Source organism: Scyliorhinus torazame, chromosome 6 (genome assembly GCF_047496885.1).
Source record: "Scyliorhinus torazame isolate Kashiwa2021f chromosome 6, sScyTor2.1, whole genome shotgun sequence".
In the NCBI taxonomy this organism is placed as follows: Eukaryota; Metazoa; Chordata; class Chondrichthyes; order Carcharhiniformes; family Scyliorhinidae; genus Scyliorhinus; species Scyliorhinus torazame.
The window spans coordinates 191,102,865-191,123,822 of NC_092712.1; the positions used below are offsets into that span (position 1 = coordinate 191,102,865).

General features: G+C 46.5%; 1 protein-coding gene across 1 annotated transcript in view; it reads left to right on the forward strand.

The window, feature by feature from the left end:
• The window catches only part of itgb8 (integrin, beta 8), a 138,408-nt gene that overhangs the window by 67,402 nt on the left and 50,048 nt on the right, over positions 1 to 20,958 (forward strand). Inside the window, exon 10 of the mRNA XM_072509202.1 lies at positions 12,490 to 12,898. Coding sequence (XP_072365303.1) covers positions 12,490 to 12,898 — 409 coding nt within the window. The remainder of the gene's footprint in view (positions 1 to 12,489; positions 12,899 to 20,958) is intronic.

Below are 20,958 nucleotides of genomic sequence, written 5' to 3' on the forward strand. Positions count from 1 at the left end.
ATTTATCCACTGGTCCATCCCAGATGACCCGTCACACGTGTATTGATCATGCCAGACATAATGACCCTTCCCTCTCACTGACCATATGTTCATTAACCCACAGGATCTCCGTCTGATGGTGTCGGCCCATGTGGGGTGGTGCCCGCCTGCATCCCAAGAGAACACCTCGGATGAAAGCTCCGAGGATGCCTTAGTCGAGGCTACACAGCTATCATCCCCACCTTTCACCAGCGCAGAGATACACACCTCAAATGGGCGAAAGTAGTAGACAGGCTTCTGGGGCACAACCTGGTGAGCACCACACAGTTGCTGATGCACATCAGGCGGAGGCAGGAATGTTCAGGGTGACAGCAGTCAGAGGTCTGCTGGATCCCATGACTCAGCTGGTTCCCAGTCAGGTGCTGAGTCTCTGGAACAGGTTGTCCCGGAACGGATGAAGACGCCAGGGTGTAGCCGTGATATTCAGAGGGGGTTGTCAGTGACACTCCAGTGGGTCCATAGCTGATTGGAGGGGTCCCAAAGGCCACGGGCGCAGGAGATGGCGCCATAAATGCCTGGCACCGAGGCCAACACTGCTAGGGTGGTGACAGCAGTGGAAAGCCGTGAGCGCGATGTCAGTAGCATAAGTGGTGATGTCCAAGATGTTGCTCAGTCAGTGACCACCATGGCTAAGGGCCTTCACAGCATGTTCCAGTCGCTGGGGGACGTGACCAGTCGCAGGTGGGCATTGCCGAGGTGCTCTACAATATGATCCAGGTGCTGAGGACCGTGTCCCAGGCGCAGATGAACATTGGTGAGGCAATGGAGAGCCTGGCATGGTCACAGAGGGGCGCCGCTTAGGGCATCAATACCTTGGTGCAGATAATGGGAAGTCGCTAAGTCTGGCAGAGCCAGATGACGCAGGTGCCTCTGGAGCTCTCAATACAGCTGGCCCTCCATTCCAACGTGATTCCAGGCCTTATAGGCGCTGACCGGGAGGAGGGAGCGCTCAAGGCCACCCCGGAGCCTTCCTACTGGGAGATAACAGTGATCACCAGCTCTCCCCAGTCACCCCCTCCCCCTTCTGACAACAGCGTGTCTTGGGGTCAATGGGCGGAACAGGGTGGCACAGCGAGGCCCCAGGCCCTCCGGCCCCAGGCACTCCAGATGTTAGACGTCTAGCTGCTCTTGTATCAAGAGTCAAAAGTTCTGCTCCTTTTCACCAACACCTTTATTTCACTTCAACAGACTCTGCACAAAACTCTAACATCACATCATCTAACACAAAGGCCACCTGAAGCCCCTTTACATATCAGTGTCAATTATTGGATGCTTAGCATAAACGAGACAACTAATTGGAATGTCTCTTAAGCCATTACTTATCAGTTTCCCCTTCCTTGGAGAAAAAAAATAATTAGGTGAAAATAAAATGTCAAGAAACTCAAAAACACACACGCAATTTCCCCCGTTCTTTTTTTTCATTTTCTTTTTGTTTGGAAGAAAAAAAAAACAGTCACAGAAAGAGGCACCCTTCATTAACAATATCCAAAAGTTTCTGTGAACTAGCCCCTCTTTTTGTAAAACAGTCTGACAACTGATAGCTACTGCCGACCCATTTAATTTTTGCTATTTCCATGCTGTCCAACATCTGCTTCAAACTTGCGATGTCTACCCTTAACCTTTTTTTCATTGACACTTTTTGTGGAGTGCACATTTTCCCACAGGTATTTATTGTCAATGTGACAATCAATAGATATATTACCCAATTCCCCTAATCCCAACATTTCTGTCCATATCTGAGATATATAAAAGGCCATATCCAGTGCCTCGACAAGGCTTAAAGTCTCAGCAGCCAAAGTGCTTTTGACCACTTTCCTTATTTTCTTTGTTTCCCACACAAGAGGGCAACATTTACCATTGTTCCCCAAAAGGAAAATTATAAAACCTCCTGCGCTTGAAACCCCATCACATAAATTTGCATAGGACGCATCACTATAAACTATGAGTTTCAAGTGTCTACAGTCACCTAAAACCGGGAACCTCAAAACACACTCCTGCATTTTTAGTTTGGCCAACGCTTTATTTGCTCTTATGCCTTCCACTTTGGGATCATTCATTTTTGTACTCAACTCTAAGACATCAAAACTCACGTCCGGTCTAGTCTGTCTACCTAACCAATTCAGTTGCCCAATTAAACTTCGCAGTTGCTCTTTTTCCATCTTTGAAACCATTGCGTCTTTTTGTGAAACCTGGCCATGACTAATTGCTATTGGACTGATGCTTTCCAAATAAGATTGCTGACGTAAAATTGTCCCTAACTTAGTCTGTCTGATTTCCAGTCCAATATATTTAAATGCACCGGAAGCCTGACTTCCAACCCTGAATTCTCTCATCAAAGCAGAGATTACAACAGCTTCAAAATCACCAGTCCCACCCCACAAAAAAATCTTCCACATGCATCATAAAGATGCCAGAAAGATTTCCTTTATAGTGCCGGTAAAACATTGCCGGGTCTGTTTTCAACTGGCAACAGCCTAAGTTTAACAAAACTGACCTTACCGAAAAATACCAGACTCTAGACGCACATTTAATCCATATACACGTTTGTTCAACTTCTGTGTTAGCTGCCTCTTTAGGAGGACGGAGAAAAATGTATCTCTGGAGCCGATGTCCCTGCAAGAAGGCAGCATTTATATCTATAGATTTGCATTCCCATGCCTTTGTGGCTAATAGAGCCAAGAAGATCTTTAAAATAACCTTTCCTGCCGTAGGTGAATCTACCCTTAAATCCTGATCTTCTAAGTTTACTTCAAATCCCCTTGCCACAAGCCTGGCCTTTGCCTTATAAGTTCCATCCGGAAGAACCTTTTCCGTGCAAATCCATCTGTGGGATAGAGCTCTTTGTCCCCTATCCGGTACCTCCGTGTATACCCCAAATTCACTTCAACTATGCAGTTCTTGTTGTTTGGCATCTTTGATAACTTTTTCATCTAATTTATTGGAAGCCACCAAAATCTCACGTGTATGTGGGCTTCTACTCCTATTAGTATTCTTGATCTTACTCATGTTCCGAGACCTTGATAAACTACGTCCCCCCTCCCTCCTGGTTTCTCGTTCTGTACTGCTACTGCTTGATCTTTCCCTTCTGCTGTGGGTTGTCCTTTCAATAGTTCTCAACCTTTTCCTGCAGACCTGTTCACTATCCGATGTACTATCTGAACTGGCACTGCGTTTCTGTGCCCTCCATTTTTGAACAGCGTGTTTCCAATTCATTGTCTTGACTCCCTCCCCTGAATGCTGCACATTCAACCAATATTTATACTTTCCAGTGGCCTTCCCTGCTCTACTAATAACAGTTGCATCCTTCCATTGACAAGACCCTTCAGGCAAGTATGTCACTTTTGTACCAACTTTTGGCAGTTGTCTTTTCGGAAAAATAGCCTGTTCTAATTCATCAGAAGTGTACATGCAGATGAATTCCGTCCACAGTGTTCCTCTACAGAAAACCTATTTATATCAGTTAACTGGTCCTCATAGTTCTGTAACACGTGCGTACCAGATGACCCTGGTTCCTCGTCATGTCCGTCTGCTTTGTCTAAATTTGAAAATGTGTAATCTGCACCCATTATCCTTGATGAATGTACCCTAAACAGTTTGATTCCCATGTTGCAAAATAATTGTCTTGCCATCTATGCCTATGATCTTCCCTGGGCCTTTCCATTCATTAAAATTGTCTCTCTTATAGTATACTATGTCTCCTTGCTGAAAAACGGTATTTGATGGCCATACATTATGCCTTAAAGCTCTGCGAATTCTTTCAGAGATTTCTGCTTCCAAAAAGGCTTTTCTACTGCTATGTAATGCATTTAATGCTCTGCAAAGGCAGAGCTAATTGTGGTCCCTTCCCAAGCTGGAGGCTGGTCATCCAAAATGGATGGAATTTTAGGATTTCTACCAAGCACTAATTGATAGGGACTATAGCCCCCAACCATCTGCAATGAATTCTTTGCATGTACCGCCCATGCTAAAGCTGGATTTAGCCTGCAATTCGGTCTATCTGCCAAAATTTTCCGGAGCATGTCATCGATTGCAGCATGGTTTCTTTCACAGACACCATTACTAAATGGGCTTTCCGCAGCCGTATTCATATCTGTGATATTCACGTTTTCACACATATCCTGAAACTCAACATTAGCAAATTCTCCCCAATTGTCCGTAAGGAATTTTGCCGGTGGGCCCATTCCTGTCCCTATCCATTTTTCCACGATTTGATCCAGAATTACTCTCTTTTCTTTACTTCGTACAATCGGTGATTGACTAAATCTGGTTGCTAAATCTACAAAATGCAAAATAAACATATTATTGGCTTTATCCCAGATCTTAAGGCCCATGGCCACAATGTTGTTAAAATCCCTGGCCAAAGGTAGGGTTACTATCGGTCGTGCTGGTGTACTTCTGTACTTCCTACAAACTTCACAGCGATCGCTAACCTGTTCTATCAGTTTTGTATAGTCTTCATCCCTTACGCCTGCATCCTTTGATAAATTTTTCAACCTCCGAGGAGACTGATGCGCAAATTGCCTCTGCAGTTTTAATACAACCAGCTTTTTATCAGCTAAAGTCCCATTTTCAACTGCCATTAACACATCCTTAACAACTTTACTTGAAATATTATTTGTCAGTAATGGAATACAATAGTGTAAATTGTAAGTCCACCATCTTTCCAAAAACTGTTGCCTTATCCTGTTCTATATCCAGTTTCATGTGTGCTTTCTTCATCGACGGTCTGCCCAGAAGCAAAGATATCTCACTTGATATAATATCCGTGCTAATGAAATGATTCACTCCGGCAATATTGCAAGGGATCACCACTCTTTTCAGCGACTTCAAGAGTATTATCATCCCCAAACCTGAAACGTGTCGAACTTTCAAATTCCTTAACCATGTTACGATTTTCAGCATTCAAGAAGTCCAGGTAACATTTTAACCAGTCAATTCCACACACAGTAGATGTGCAGCCACTGTCCAATATAGCACAATTGAAGGATTCTGCAACCAACCCCCTCATTACCGGCGTAAAACTGCTTATTAATAGGACACTGCCTTCTTTCTGGTCACTATCTTTTTCCTCTTCTGACTCTTCCGTGTCATGTGTCGCTTCAAGCACTCCATTCTAACATGTTGGACAGTTGAAAGCATAACGGTATTGAGAGTCACATTGAAAACATCGATTTATCATGCCCTGTCCATTTCTGGGGTTCATCTTCCTATTGTAGGTTCTAACTGGGTTTCTGTCTTCATAATTTCCGGGTCTCGATCTCCTTCTATAGCCTTGGGACCTGTTCGTAGCCGTACGATTTCAGCATCCTGTTAGTAGTGTATCTTCCATATTCTGCTTTATTGCAGGCTGACCTATTTGGGTCATCAGAGCCATTGGAATCGAATGTTTCCCCAGAAACTTTTTTAAAGCTTCTGTCAACTGATCGAATAAGGTATCCTTATCTGCAAACTGAACTGAACTCCTGTCAAAATCAGGAGCCTATCCATGTTGCTTACTCTAGCACAGTCAAGTAATTTAAAGGCCAACACAGACTGTGGAAATTCCAGGTTGTGTTTCTGCAGCCTTTTAAATAGTCTGCCAAATTCCATTATATAGTCTTCATTGGAGAAATCCTCTATTTTCCGGAATCTATCAAAATCAGACCATGCTTCATACGCACTTAACAAGTCATCCTTCTTATAAATCTTATCCATATAATGTAATAGAGTCTGCAGACCTTCTTCTGAGTCTGACTCTTCCAATTCCAGCTCAGAAAACACTTTGCTCTGGATTTTACTGTCATAAGGTAGAGAAAGAGCCAATGCCATACCATGTTTTCTCTTTCCCAAGGCAGTTACCTTAGTCCACATAACTACTGCACTTCTCCATTGGTCGTACGATCCCCTTTCAGAAAATAAGGGGGGGTAGTCATATCCGGCCATATATCTTTGTTTCTTTTCTCTCTTCTCACCCATTCCTTGGTTTGGTGTGGAAAAGTTGTATCTTTCAACCCTTCACATTTGCACAGCAACCATCCTCTGCTACCATTTGTTAGACGTTTAGCTGCTGTTGCATAAAGAGTCAAAAGTTCTGCTCCTTTTCACCAACACCTTTATTTCACTTCAAGAAACTCTGCACAAAACCGTAACATCACATCACCTAACACAAAGGCCACCTGAAGCCCCTTTACATATCAGTGTCAATTATTGGATACTTAACATAAATGAGACAACTAATTGGAATGTCTCTTAAGCCATTACTTAACACCAGAGGACACACGCCAGGGGCGTTGAAGGCCGCAGGGCACAGAAATCAGCAGGCTGACTCCATCTCTGTTGTGCATCCGGGGGACCCACCTAGACGTGGCGACAGATCACGGAGGGCAAAGAAAATTGAGGATCACTGAGAGGGCACTAGGGGTGAGTGAGGGTGGTACCACCGACAGCTGGGGACAGTTAGGGTCATGACTGTAGACCATTAAAGCACATTACACCCAAGACACGTGAAGCCACTGCCACATTACTCACACTGCGGGCTGGCCTGCAGCCCCTCCACCCAGCCCCCAGGGCATGTTCGTCCTAGATCTGGGTCTCACCCAAGGCATACCATGTGCAGGTGATGGGTGTAAGCACCCTGTCAGCAGATAGAAAGGAGTCAGACTAAGGCGTATATTGAGGAGCACGAGAGCTCAGCTCACGGCGGTTGTCATCACTCCTGCCTTTTACATTGACCCACTAACAGTACTAATGCAGACCCTGGGAGGGTGGAACTGGACGATTGTGGGCGGTAGATAATGGCGGGGGGGGGGGGGGGGGGGGGGCATGGGAGAGGCGGATCAGTTGGGCGGACTGGTGGGTGGGATGGGGAGAGGGGATGGCATAGAGGACAAAGCTATGTCCAATGAGAAGCGGGAGAGGATGAGGGCCTCCCTGGCATCGTATCTGCATTTTCAGCAGCCTGATACACCACTCAGTGACAGCGCAAGTGGCCACATGGCCTCTTTATATCGGGTTTCCGCATTTGCACCGGCCTCTGCAATGGCGTCATTAGCCAGGACCTAAGCAGGTAGCACTTATGCCCCTCAAGCCAACCGGCCATCCTGGGGTGTCCCTAGTAGACGCCGGGGATCTTCGACTGTCCCAGGATATAGCTTTCATGCACACTCTCTGTGAAGCACACGATCTTGAGGTGATGGTTGCACACAAATTGAGCGTTCAGGGAGTGGAGCCCCTTCCTGTTAATGAATGGTGTTCCCGGACTGCCCGGTGTGTGCAAGGTGACATGCATGCCATCTATTACCCCCAGACCTGGGGCATCCTGTCGGTGGCGGAGAATCCTGCTGCCCGGCCATCTTAATGGGCATGGTCCAGCTCAAAGTTTACGTAGTTAGCTGCCCAAGCAAACAGGGCATCCATGATTTTACGGATGTACTTTTGGGATGTTGTGATATGCCGCACAGGTCCCCACTCGAACCCTGGAATGAACCCAAGGCATAGAGATTCAGGGCGGCAGTGAGCTTGATGGCCACCAGGAGCAGGTATCCTTCTCCTCCACGTGATGCAAGTCTGCAAGGACATGGCACAGATAGCGGGCGGAACGTCCTGTGGCACGCGCTCCCTTAAACGGAAGTAATTGCCTGAGGTGAAACTTTGTTGCAAAGATGATTCTGTAAAAAAAAATTGAGGATTTGCCCACGTCCAATTGCTTCATTTAAATGCATTCATCTCTGGAAACAACAATGTTGTTTCCTTTAAGGATTCCCTTTCACTTCTGTTACGGAAGAAGAAAAGAATGTGGAAGAAATCTGCAGGGACACCAGTTTCGTCAGGCCTTTACCAACAGGTACCCGTATACCTGTATTTACTACCCAGATTACTCCTCACCAAGATAGTCTGTACTGTGTGAGAAGCCAATACTTCCCTCATAAGGCACAATATCTGTGATGGGCTAAATGTTTGCCTCAGACTTGGAGCATCTCCACCAGAGCAATGTATTGAGCAAGGCATTGACTAACTGCAACTTCTAGACTTTATTGTCCCTTCAAATTGTGTCTGGGGATATCTATTATTTACGACCAATGAGCTGTACATAGCTCAACCAAACTAATCATTTCCATTGTTTTCTGGAACTGAGTGGTTCATCGTCCTCCTTACAACTATGGTTCCTTCGTATGAGAGAGCTGTCCAATTTTACAATGTGGCGTGATTCCACATGTGCAAGTGATCATTGATACTATGCACAGCACTAAATATGTCCCGAAAATATTACCAACTTCCTGAGCACAAAGGCTGTGCCCCTTTAAGAAGATGCTGTGACCAGTACAGTGCTGTAACAGCTATGGATTTCCCTCCCTAAGAGGGTTGTACCCAATATAATCATAGATTGTCATCGAATTTACAGTGCAGAAGGAGGCCATTCAGCCCATCGAGTCTGCACCGGCTCTTGGAAAGAGCACCCCACCCAAGGTCAACACCCCCACCCCACTCCCATAACCCAGTAACCCCACCCAACACCGAGGGCAACCCTGGAGACTAAGGGCAATTTACCATGGCCAATCCACCTAACCTGCACATCGTTGGACCGTGGGAGGAAACCGGAGCACCCGGAGGAAACCCACGCACACACGGGGAGGATGTGCAGACTCCGCACAGACAGTGACCCAAGCCGGAATAGATCCTGGGACCCTGGAGCTGTGAAGCAATTGTGCTATCCACAATGCTACCGTGCTGCCCTATAATGCATAGGTATCTCTGGGGACCTACTACCAAGAATTTGAACCAGGAAATAGGACTGAAGTCACATCTGTGGGAAGAACTGCCACCCAAATGTACTTCTAGTAATGGAATACTATGTAAGCATAGCCTCTGACTTATGCAAGTTCCTGTTTGACACTTGCATGTTTATTGCTGAAAACACAAATCGTTGGAATAGTTAAGTTTCTTAAGTTTGTTTGACGTCAGCTAGTATGGAATTAGATGACTGCATTTATATAATAGCATGACAAAATCCTGCGGAGATATAAATGGAACTAATTGTGTGTAACCACAACTGACACAAGTTATTACAGAAAACTGGAGGGTCTTGTGTTCAGATTCAGGGAAATAGAAATTTTAAGACCAGTAAAAAGTTTTATTTTGCTGAGTGAGCAAACAGTGCTTCAGGAACTCTTTTGGGGAGTCAATGTTTCACAGTGGCAAATAGGCAACAGTGTGGCACTTAACACCAGCATCCAGGATATCACCATTTTGGGAGGTTGAAGTACAATGACATCCCAGGCTTCCACCAGAGCCTTGCAAGTTGTGATAAAGCCAAGGGAGTCCAACTAGCTTCTTAAAAGTCCTTTATTTCAGTAACAGCATCATACATGCACAGGGCCCAGTTCCCTTTCACCAGGTCCTCATTCCTTTTTAACTGGCTCTACAGCTGCCTGCCTTTTATACTAGTGCTGGGTTAACTCAGTCCAATTGAACACTGGGAACAATCATCCCCAGGTGGATGAGTCCTGTGCAGGTTATTGCACAAGTAATTCTCATTGGCCAGTACAAATCAGAGTGTGCAATGAAAATAGATTTGCTGTAGTTTTGATGTACCAATGTGAGGAGTGTACACCACACAAGCAGTTGTTCCTTAGTATCGGTTGGCTTTCCCACAAGTCTCTAATTTTCTTCCTGGCACCCCAAAAGTCAACCTTTCTAATGCGGCATTCTCTGCAGGCCCCTCTTTTGATTTCTTTCCCCTGCCCCTTTAACCTGTACAACTGGCTGAAATTTTCCATCTTCCCTAATTGGTTAGTGGTTCCAAATATTCACTCCAAAGTTGTTCACTCAAATGAGGCAGGAAAATGAAGGTGGCAAGCGCTTCTGACAATTTCCATCAAGAGGATAATTTGTTAGTTCCAGACACCTTGGGCTGGATTCTCTGATTTGAAGACTAAGTGCTGATGCTGGCGTTGGAACAGTGGCGGTTTATGCCAAAAAAAAATGGCCCAAAAGCTGCACGATTCTCCATCTGGTGGGGGGTTAGCAGACACGCAGGGTAAAGCCCCACCTGCGGATACAGATGGCTGACTGTTTTGGTGAGGAATGATCTGGGTAGTAAATACAGGCGTACATAGAGCCTTTCATAACCACAGAACACAAACCTGTTGGTAAAAGCCTAGCGAAACTGGTGTCCCTGCAAATATCTTCCACATTCTTTTCTTCCGTAACAGAAGTAAAAGGGAATTCTTAAAGGAAACAACATTGTTGTTTCCAGAGATGAATGCATTTAAATGAAGCAATTGGACTTGAGGCAAATCCTAAAAGTTTTTTTGTAGAATCATCTTTGCAACAAAGTTAGGTGTGGGTACAGAATGTCTCTGTCTGTGCTAAATATGGTGGATGGGTGACACACGTCTAGCTGGGAATGCACACATATTTCCTGCTTGCCAGATTAGAGCCTTAGTTGTTGGAAGGAAAAAGAGGTCTTGAATAAACCAACTTCTAGGATGCTGTCTTTTGGACTAGATTTTAAAACTGATGAGGATGTCAAAAATCAAATAATATTATTCAACAAAGAGTATGGAGTTCTGTTGTCCTAACCAACATCTATTCCTTAGCCAACGACAGTAAACAGATTATTTCATCATTCATTTCTTTGCTATTTGTTGGATCTTGTTGTGCAAAGAATGGCTGTGCATTTGCCGGCATTACAAGAGTGACTACACATCCCTTCTTGATTTGTGAAACATTTTATCGTGTTCTGTGGTTATGAAAGGCTCTATGTAAATGCAAATTTGTAGTCAGCTGGGGTGCAATAGATGACCCTGTCACACAAGCATGTCTCAGACATTTTGATGCGAGACTGATTGGTAACATGAGGCAGAGACAAAATGATAAGTGGCTTTATTTCACAAGAAGCAAGACCACATATGTAGCAACAGCCTAAGCAAATTTCTCTTACTTGAGAAGTAATTTCCTGTTAAAACCCCCACAAGACCCATGAGGACGACCCGAACGATCTCTCCATGGGGCTTGTACAATACGAGCTCCCCCACTGAGGGGCGGAGGCCCAACAGTGGGGCACATTAATTCACCGAGATAAAAAACGGCCCAAGAGGGAGCCGCAATCTCGGGATGGTCCCAGCTGGGACTTGGAGAGTCGCTTAGTTTGTTGTATTTCCTAACTGTGAGTAGGAAATAAAGTACTTTTAACTTACCTTTTCAGGTCTCCTCATTAACTACAATATTTCCACAGGGAGTTGCTGAGGCAAACAGCAGAAATTTGTTTAAGGTGAAGCTAGCAAAACATATGAGGGGGCAAAGCATGGATGGTTACACTGATAGGATCAGATGAAGAGGAGATGGGAGGAACTCATGTGGAACATAAATACCGACGTGGTGGGCGGCACGGTGGAGCAGTGGTTGGCACTCCTGCCTCATGGCGCCGAGGACCCAGGTTCGATCTCAGCCCCGGGTCACTGTCCGTGTGGACTTTACACATTCCGTGTCAAAGAACAAAGAAAAGTACAGCACAGGAACAGGCCCTTCGGCCCTCCAAGCCTGTGCCAACCATGCTGCCCATCTAAACTAAAATCTTCTACACTTCCGGGGTCTGTATCCCTCTATTCCCATCCTATTCATGTATTTGTCAAGATGCCCCTTAAACGTCACTATCGTCCCTGCTTCCACCACCTCTTCCGGCAGCGAGTTCCAGGCACCCACTACCCTCTGTGTAAAAATCTTGCCTCGTACATCTCTAAACCTTGCCCCTCGCACCTTAAACCTATGTCCCCTAGTAATTGACCCCTCTACCCTGGGAAAAAGTCTCTGACTATCCACTCAGTCTATGCCCCTCATAACTTTGTAGACCTCTATCAGGTCGCCCCTCAACCTCCTGCGTTCCAGTAAGAACAAACCAAGTTTATTCAACCTCTCTGCGTGTCTGCGTGAGTCTCACCCCCACATCCCAAAGATGTGCTGGGTCAGTGGGTTGGCTATGCCAAATTGCCCCTTAATTGGAAAGAAAGAATTGGGTACTCTAAATTCACACATACACACATGTTCCTATGCTGTGCATTCTATGTGATATCTAAATGTAATTCAACCTCGGCTCTTAAAAAAGGGCAGGAAAATAAACCCTTTATGGAGTCACAGCATGACCCCCCCAGTACATGTTAAATAATTATCTTTATTATTTTTTATTTTATAATTCTTAACTTTTAATTACTCTGACATTTTACTCTTCATTAATTTGCATTAATCAAATATTGACCCCATTATCTATTTTATTGATGTGATAAAATGGGTGCTCGACTTTATTTTTGGCAAGAATGATTGTTTCTAAGGCAGTTTTGAAAGGGCAGATGAAACAAAGTGTGATATGCAAAGAACAAAAAGGATAATTCTTCCAATATGAATTTATAATACAATGTGTTTACAAATTATTCTGCTCCTTTACCAGCACTAACTTTCACATTTTTCTTGGTTTAGGTTTCTTTTAATATAACAGTTGGAATGACGGATTGTTACGAGGGAGACAAGTACATCATTTTAAAACCCGTTGGATATAATGAAACAACTGTTATTTCTGTAAGCAGCACTTGTGCTTGTCAGTGCAAAGGGCCTAAAGGTTATACTGCTGGAAGATGCTTCAATAAAGAGCTTGACCTAGATTGTAGACTTTGCCAGTGTGAAGACAAAGTTACTAATTCTTCCTGCAACGAACAATGTCTCATTGAAAACTGTCGGCAGTATAAAGAACAGCCTGCGTGCAGTAATCGAGGGATCTGCAACTGTGGGAAATGCTTATGCTACCAGACTAGGCTAGGTAGAGTGTTTGGAAGATACTGTGAGCTGGATAACTTTTCTTGTCCTTATCACCAAGGCCGCCTATGTGCTGGTAAGATGACAAATTAATCAAAATCACTAACTTCACGAGTTCACTGTTTACCAGTAACTGTTTACATGTTATGGTTTTTCATTGATTATTGGTAAATCCAACAATAATGTGAACGTTTTGATGTTTTCAGTGGTGCTTTTTTACCTACATGTATAGTATCTTCAGAATTCTCTTAAAATAAGGAATGGAGACCTGGCCCCGACAGTAAGTCATCCACTGACAGGCAGACTCAAAAAAGACACCCGTGTATTATCTGTATTTTGAGAAATACTGTGGGTACCAAAACATTTCTTTGTGTGGTAACGAGCGGTAACTGCTGCAAGGTTCCCAATGTTCGGCCCAGCGAGGCCGTCACTGCTATAAAATGTTAATGGGTCCACTTAACGAAGCCCCAAGCCACAAATAGTGGTCCTGCCGGTTGATTCGCCAGGACCACACTCGCCACCCCACCCCCAACTAACAAGGGAGAGCAGCACTTAAACCGGTCCTGTAGTCAACCCCACTCAGCTTGCAGCCATGCCGCCGAGAAGACTACCCCCATGATTCGGGGATGATGACCTGGGCAGAATACTGGGCACGGGAGGCGAGATGGGATGCCCTGTTTCCCCAACGATCTCGGAGGGTCAGTCACAGGGCAGCCAGTGCCACCTGGGAGGAAGTGGCAGCGGCCGTTAGCTCAGGGAGTGTGACCAGGAGTACTGGCACCCAGTGCCGCAAAGTAGATCAACGACCTCCACCGTGCCGCATGGGTGAGTTGGCATCAGACCCCATCACGAGTATGCGCCTGGCACCCCTCCCGCCCAACACCATTCCGTGTGCTGGCCCACCCATGTCCAGGAATGCCAGCAGTGCTCCCCACACTGCCCCCCCCCCCCCCCCCCCCCCCCCCGGCTGCAGATATTGGGGAGCGGCCAGGTTTGGCAGAACCAGATGACGCAGGGATAGCCGGGTCTCGATCCAGCTGCCCCTCCAACTCAAGGTGAACCCCAGGGCCCTATACGCACTGACCGGGAGAATGGGGTGCTGGGTGCCAACCTGCTCCCCCGAGACCCACCCCACCGACACCGGAGTCAGTACCTGGAACAGTGTGGTACGGCAAGGCATGTGCCTCTGGCAAGTGCACCAGGGCCCTCCGGCCCCAGAGGACGCCCACCAGGGGCATCGAAAGCCATGAGACAGGGAAAGAAACCGGCTGCCTGCACCTCTGATGTGCATCCTAGGAACACGCCTAGATGTAGCGGTAGAACACGGAAGGCTAAGCAGGTCTTGGGCACGGGATAGGGGCTGGGGAGGGGGTGATGGGTTTGGTGCGTTGTGTGGGGTGGTTTAGGAGGGCCTGAGAGGGGTAGGAAAGGGGGGCACCATCGGGGGAGTGGGGCAGTTGGGGACACATTCGTTAAATAATAAAAATCACATACCTCTGCCAATATGACTCTGGCACTTGCTTCCGCAATGCGGGCGGAGCACCAATCCCATCCCAGACATGGAGGTCCTGGATGCCTTGTTCCCCCCCCCCCCCCCCCACACACCCAGCACACCCTGCCCACGCACCCCCACCTACACAGTTGCTCCCTGCTCACCGGACCCCACACCCTGTACCCCAGACACCCGCACATAATGTTACCTGGACCAGGCAGTGGTCCCCTCCTCGATGCACGCATCCACCCTCTGGTTGCCGAAATGTACCCGGTGCTGGGGCCCAGCCCCCGGGTGTTCAGATGTAGCCACTGCTTCCCTGCAGTTGCCTCCTGCAGTGTTCAGGCACAGTGTCCAGGTATCACAGTCAGATTGGGATGCTGGCCAATAACCCTCACATTCTACATGGCACACTTACCCATGGGGATCCACTTGGGAGTGCGAAGCGCACATTTAACTACGATTGCCAATTCCCAATTAGCCTTCAGTTTCACGGCCATTGTCCTCCGCAGTCAGTAGGAGTTATAGGTGGTCGTTGGGGCAGTTGAGCAGGGGCTGGGGTTGCCCCAAGAACATGAGCACATGATCCATGGGTTTCCATGGCAGTCCCATGGGCGCTGAGGCACCATCTGCCACCCTCCCCGCCCAACCTAGGCCACGGGCAGCAACCCCCCCTTGCTGCCTCATACCCACCCCACCGGTGGCAGCCCACCCTGACCGAGGCTGGTTCCCGAGCTCATTGGCCAGGTTCAAAGATGGCTACTCGATTCTCTGCAGCAGCCTTTCCACCAGCTTAACGTTTTTAAAAAGGAGTATTAATCAGCACACGTGTGACCACTAGCTGGGGAGGCCGTTAGATCATGGGGCGTTAGATGGAGGGTCGCTCCCATTAATTGTGTGGAGATTAGGTTTATGTGGTGATTATTGGTTTCACGCCACGCTAAGGTGGGATCCTGATTTTGCCACCTGGAGGGGGCCGGTCCGCATGGCGCTGTTCTCAATTTTGGCCTCACCCGCAATTTAACGGCTTGTTGCGTTCTCGCTTAAGCGCAACGCTACCATTAATTCGGCCCTGTGACTCTGGAAGCAGAAAGCCTGCCAACAAACCAGCCAACTGCCATATTAGCCTTCCAGCAAGCCAATTTTATATCTCCCAGCATCTTAGTACGTACAGGGAACAAACTATTACACACTAATTAACTACACTTATCTGCTTCCTAAATTGCGATAAGTTTGCCATTTAGCTCTGAATTTGCTGAAAACGTGTACTCTAGTAATGGCATGTCTACGGCGTGTGCCATTATTTTGACACAGAAACTTTAGCAAATTATGGAGTCATGACTTATGGCATTGACATGCCACAACTTGCTGGGACTTTGCTACTCAAGCAATACCCCTCATTGAAAACATAATTATAAATCAGTGGTAATTGGTGAATTTGCCGCAGTGCAGCCTTAGATTGAAAAATAATTTCACTGGAGATCTGCAAGTGGCAGGCTTTATAAATTTGTACTTGCATTTATCAAGGTTTGGGAGTCTTTGTGGGGTTCAGTACCGGACACAGATGAACTCTTGCCTATTGACCCATATTGTAATGTAGTGAACATTATTGGAAAATGATCTAAGCAATTCGGTCGCTCTCTTAATCAATGCAAAGCTATCGACTTTGTAATTAACCTGATATATTCACATTTTCTGACTTTGTGAATCCAGCAAAGCCCTTCTAGATGTTCACTTTTATGTTGGCATATTGTTAAAACATTGCACTGGCTAAATGGCTCGATTTGTTGCATGACCCAGCGTGTGGCAGAAGTACCTGAAATTAAACGTCCACAGAAATAAATGTTTACTTTGAATGGGAATTGTGATATTAGTCCAATCAAGATTCTCTGATAGTCGGAAAATCCTATTTTAATGTAATAACAATTTCCAGAGGTTGGGAGGTTGCCAAATTTCACTTATACATTTTGTTCATAAACCAATATGAACAATCAGTGGACTTATTGAAAATAAATTGTTCTTCACATTTTCCCTCACAATTGAAATTAAAATAAGCAGCGGGATTCTCCCTTCTGGGGACTAAGTCCCCACGCCGGTGGGAGAACCGGCGCCAACCATACTGGCGTCAACAGCCCCCGAAAGTACGGAATTCTCCGCATTTCCAGGGGCTAGGTGGACGCCGGAGGGGTTGGCGCTGCTCTAACTGGCGCTGAAGGGACTGCGTGAGTTCACGCATGCGCCGAAGGGCCATCGTGGTTCCGCGCATGCGCAGACTGGCCGCCATATTTTGGCGGGGGTCAGAGAATCCCGCCCCTTTGAACAAATTCCCTTATTTGTTTACAATAATCCATTTAAGTGAGTCAGTTGAATTGTTATGTAGCTTTTATTGTACCATTAAAGATTGCACTTGAAGACTTGAGTAAACTCCCCCAAACAAAACCCAGAAATAAAATAGATATTTTGTTTCTTGAGTTACTTTGCTTCAGCTGAAGGCAAGTATCACTGCTTAAGTGTGTGAAAATGCACGATTTCCTGGGACACATTAATAGCATTGAAACTAGCATTGAAATCGCACGGCATCATCGGGCAAAGCGAAAGGTGGAGGAGTTTGCCTCCTCAACAACTCCTCCTGGTGCTCGGACGTGGAGACCCTGACAGTTACTGCTCCCGGACCTAAAATACCTGACTGTGAAGTGCCGCCCATACTACCTTCCACGGCAGTTCACTTCTGCCATCATCATAGCGGTCTACATCCAACCCCAGGCGGAAGTGAAGAAGGCACTTGATGAATTGTACACTGCTATAAATTACAGTGAGACAGAATACCTGGAGGCCTTGTTCATCTTGGCCAAGGTCTGAGGCATTCAAGACAGGCGACCTGACCTACACAAGAAATCCAGGTACGATCTCTGCAAAGCCATCGGTGATACCAAAAGACAATACCAGACTAAGCTAGAGCCACAGACTAATGACAGGGGCTCTCATCGGTTGTGGCAAGGCTTAAACAATGGGCTGCAAAGCAAAGGCGAGTAGAACCTCCGGCAGCAGCGCACCCCTCCCCGATGAACTCAATGCATTCTATGCTCGTTTTGAGCAGGAAACTATCAAACCATTATCCATGGCTCCATCAGCCTCAGACACACCCATACCTACTGTCACAGTTTCTGAAGTCAGATCGGCCTTCTTGAAAGTGAACCCTCGGAAAGCAACGGGTCCTGATGGAGTCCCTGGTCGTACATCCCGATCCTGTGCGGACCAACTGGCAGGCGTTTGCACGGACATCTTCAACCTCTCCCTACTCCGTTCTGAGGTTTCCACTGGCTTCAGGAAGACATCTATCATACCGGTGCCAAAGAAGAAACAGGCAACGTGCCTCAGTGATTACTGTCCAATGGCCTTGACATCTGTCATTATGAAGTGCTTCGAGAGGTTGGTCATGAGACGCATAAACTCTATACTCCCAGAATGCCTTGATCCACTGCAATTCGCATACCTCCACAACCAGTCCATGGCAGACACCATCTCCCTGGACCTACACTCATCCTTGTAGCATCTCAACAACAAGGACTCCTACTTCAGACTCCTATTCATTGACTACAGCACGGCCTTCAACCCCATAATCTCAGCCAAGCTCATATCAAAACTCCAAAAACTAGGGGCGCAAATCTCCCCCCCCCCCCCCCCCCCCCCACGCCGGGGGGGAAGAATCGCCGGGGCGCCGGGCGAATCGTGCCGTGCCGCCCCGACCCCCGCATGCAATTCTCCCAGCCCCCCGAAACCAGCTCCGCGCGATTCGCGCCGGGCCGATTAGATAATCGCCGCAAACAGCGAGCGGCGATTCTCCGGCTCGAATGGGCCGAGCGGCCGCTACGACACGACAGGTTCCCACCGGCACCGTCCACCCCTGGTCGCTGCCGGCGGGAACTCTGCGGGAACGCTGGGGGGGGTTGGCGGCCTGTGGGGGGGGGGGGGCTCCTTCACCAGGGGGGCCTCCGATGGGATCTGGCCCGTGATCGGGGCCCACCAATCGGCGGGCCGGCCTCTTCCCCCCCGGGCCTACCCCTCCTTCCGCGCACGGCCCCAGAACACCGACGCCATGTTGGTGAAGGGCCGGCGCGTGTAAGAAGTTCCCCACGCATGCGCAGGAATGAGCTGCCCAACTGCGCATGCGCAGGTTGGCGCAGTGCCCATTTGGCACCACGTAAGGAGGCTGGAGCGGCATGAACCGCTCCAACACCGTGCTGGCCCCCTGAGGGGGCCAGAATAGGTCGAGCTCGGGCCCTGTTCACGTCATCGTGAAACGCGACGCCGTTCACGACAGCGCGGGCACTTAGTCCCGGGTGCGGAGAATCCCACCCAAGGACTTGGCTCTTTCCTTTGCAACTGGATCCTCGACTTCCTGACCCATGGACCACAATCAGTAAGTATAAACAACAACAGCTCCTCCACGATAGTCCTCAATAGCAGGGCCCCACAAGGCTGCTTTTTTTGCCCCCATTGTACTCTCGATACACACACAACTTTGTGGCAAAATTTGGCTCCAACTCCATCTACAAGTTTGCTGACGACTCGACCGTAGTGGGTTGGATCTCAAACAACAATGAGTCAGAGGACAGGAGGGAGATAGAGAACCTAGTGGAGTGGTGTAATGATAACAATCTCTCCCTCAATGTCAGCAAAACTAAGAAGCTGGTCATTAATTTCAGGAAGTAAAATGCTGTACACACCCGTCTGCATCAATGGTGCCGAGGAAGAGATGGTTGACATCTTCAGATTCCTAGGTGTGCACAGCACCAACAATCTGCCCTGGTCCACCCACATCGCGCTACCACCAAGAAAGCACAACAACGCCTATATTTCCTCAGGAATCTAAGGAAATTCGGCATGCCCACATTAACTCTTACCAACGTTTCCAGATGCACCATAGAAAGCATCCTATCTGGCTGCATCACAGCCTGGTACGGCCACTGCTCGGCCCAAGATTGTAAGAAACTACAGAAAATCATGAACACAGCCCAGTCCATCACACAAACCTGCCTCCCATCCATTGACTCTGTCTACACCTCTTGCTACCTGGGGAAAGCGGGCAGCATAATCAAACACCCCTCCCACCCAGATTATTCTCTTTTCCAACCACTTCCATTGGGCAGGAGATACAAAAGTCTGAACACGCACTAACAAGTTCAAAAACAGCTTCTTCCTCGCTGTTACCAGGCTCCTGAAAGATCCTCTTATGGACTGAAGTGATCTATTCACACATCTTCTCTATTGAGTAGTACTACGCTGCGTATACTTCACCCGATGCCTGTGTCTATGTATTTACATTGTGTATTTATTGCAGGTTCTATGTTTTTTTATGTACGGAATGATCTGTCTGGACTGTACGCAGAACAATACGTTTCACTGTACTTCGGTACACGTGACAATAAATCAAACCAATCAACTATCCAAATGTTAGAATTCTCTAACAAAATATCTTGAGTTATCTTTCAATGCTTTTGAAGAAATACTAAGAAAAACATTTCAAAAACCTTATTTAGGTAAAATGTGTATTGATATTCTCTTAAAATAGAGAGACTTTATGGTCTGAAGGCGATTTAAAGAAGAAAGTTTAAAAAAAGAATTCAGCATCTACTAATTAGTATATTTGCAGCTTTAGTTTGTGTTTGAATTATACTTTGGACTTCAGAGGAAAGAAGACCAAACAAAAAGACATGAAAATTCTCGTGCAGATCATGGGGAAATCATCTGACATTATAAGGCACTTTTCCTTTGATTCTACTCTTGTAGAATGTTGCTGTCTGACCAGGAGACGGTTCAAATCTCACACATTTGGTCCTAATTTTTGAATTTCTTTGATAAATTCCTACGTCACCATTTATAATGAAAATTGGCTGTGTAAACTTGTGCTTTAATTATATTCCCCTGCCAGTTTTGGCACTTTTCTTATTCAGTCATGGTAAACCCGTGGTCTAGATAATTCCTTACACTTCCGAAACATCAAGTAAAGAGAATAATGCCACTGATGAAATACTTAACAAACCAAGAATTCCTGACATTATTTCCTTATTTGGTTAAAGGAAAAACGGAAGGCAAAGCAAGATAGCAATTAGATACTATTGTATCGCAAGTCAAGTCATAATACAACTGTGCAATGGCAATCAGTGGGAAAGGTGGAAATTAAATTACATGAACTGATGAAGAATGTCACAAGATAAAAACTTTGTTCTAAATGTTGGCAAAATTCTGAAGTAGGCTTATCAAAAGATAAGGACGAAACTAAAACCTTGTCAGTGACTCATGGCAATGGAATTACTCTTTGTTAACTGGTCTAGGGCACCATGGGGTTCTCTCCAGAAAGGTCTGAACATTAAAAGGTAGCCATAATGATTTCCACTGAATATAGCAAAAGTAAATGTGAAATCTTATTTGTTTAAATTTTGGAAAATTCCTGTGTACCGTTTTCCTGTCTCAGCTTTTTGTGATCCCGAAACAGCCTTCAATTTGTTACAATCCCCATAGAGACTGCTAACTTTTAAAACAAAGGAATCCTCTTGAAGCAAACATTTTAAAATGTGAAATCTTGCCCAGCGGGTTTGTTTTTTGTTCGCTTCATGAGAATTCATAATCAGTCTCCATGGCGA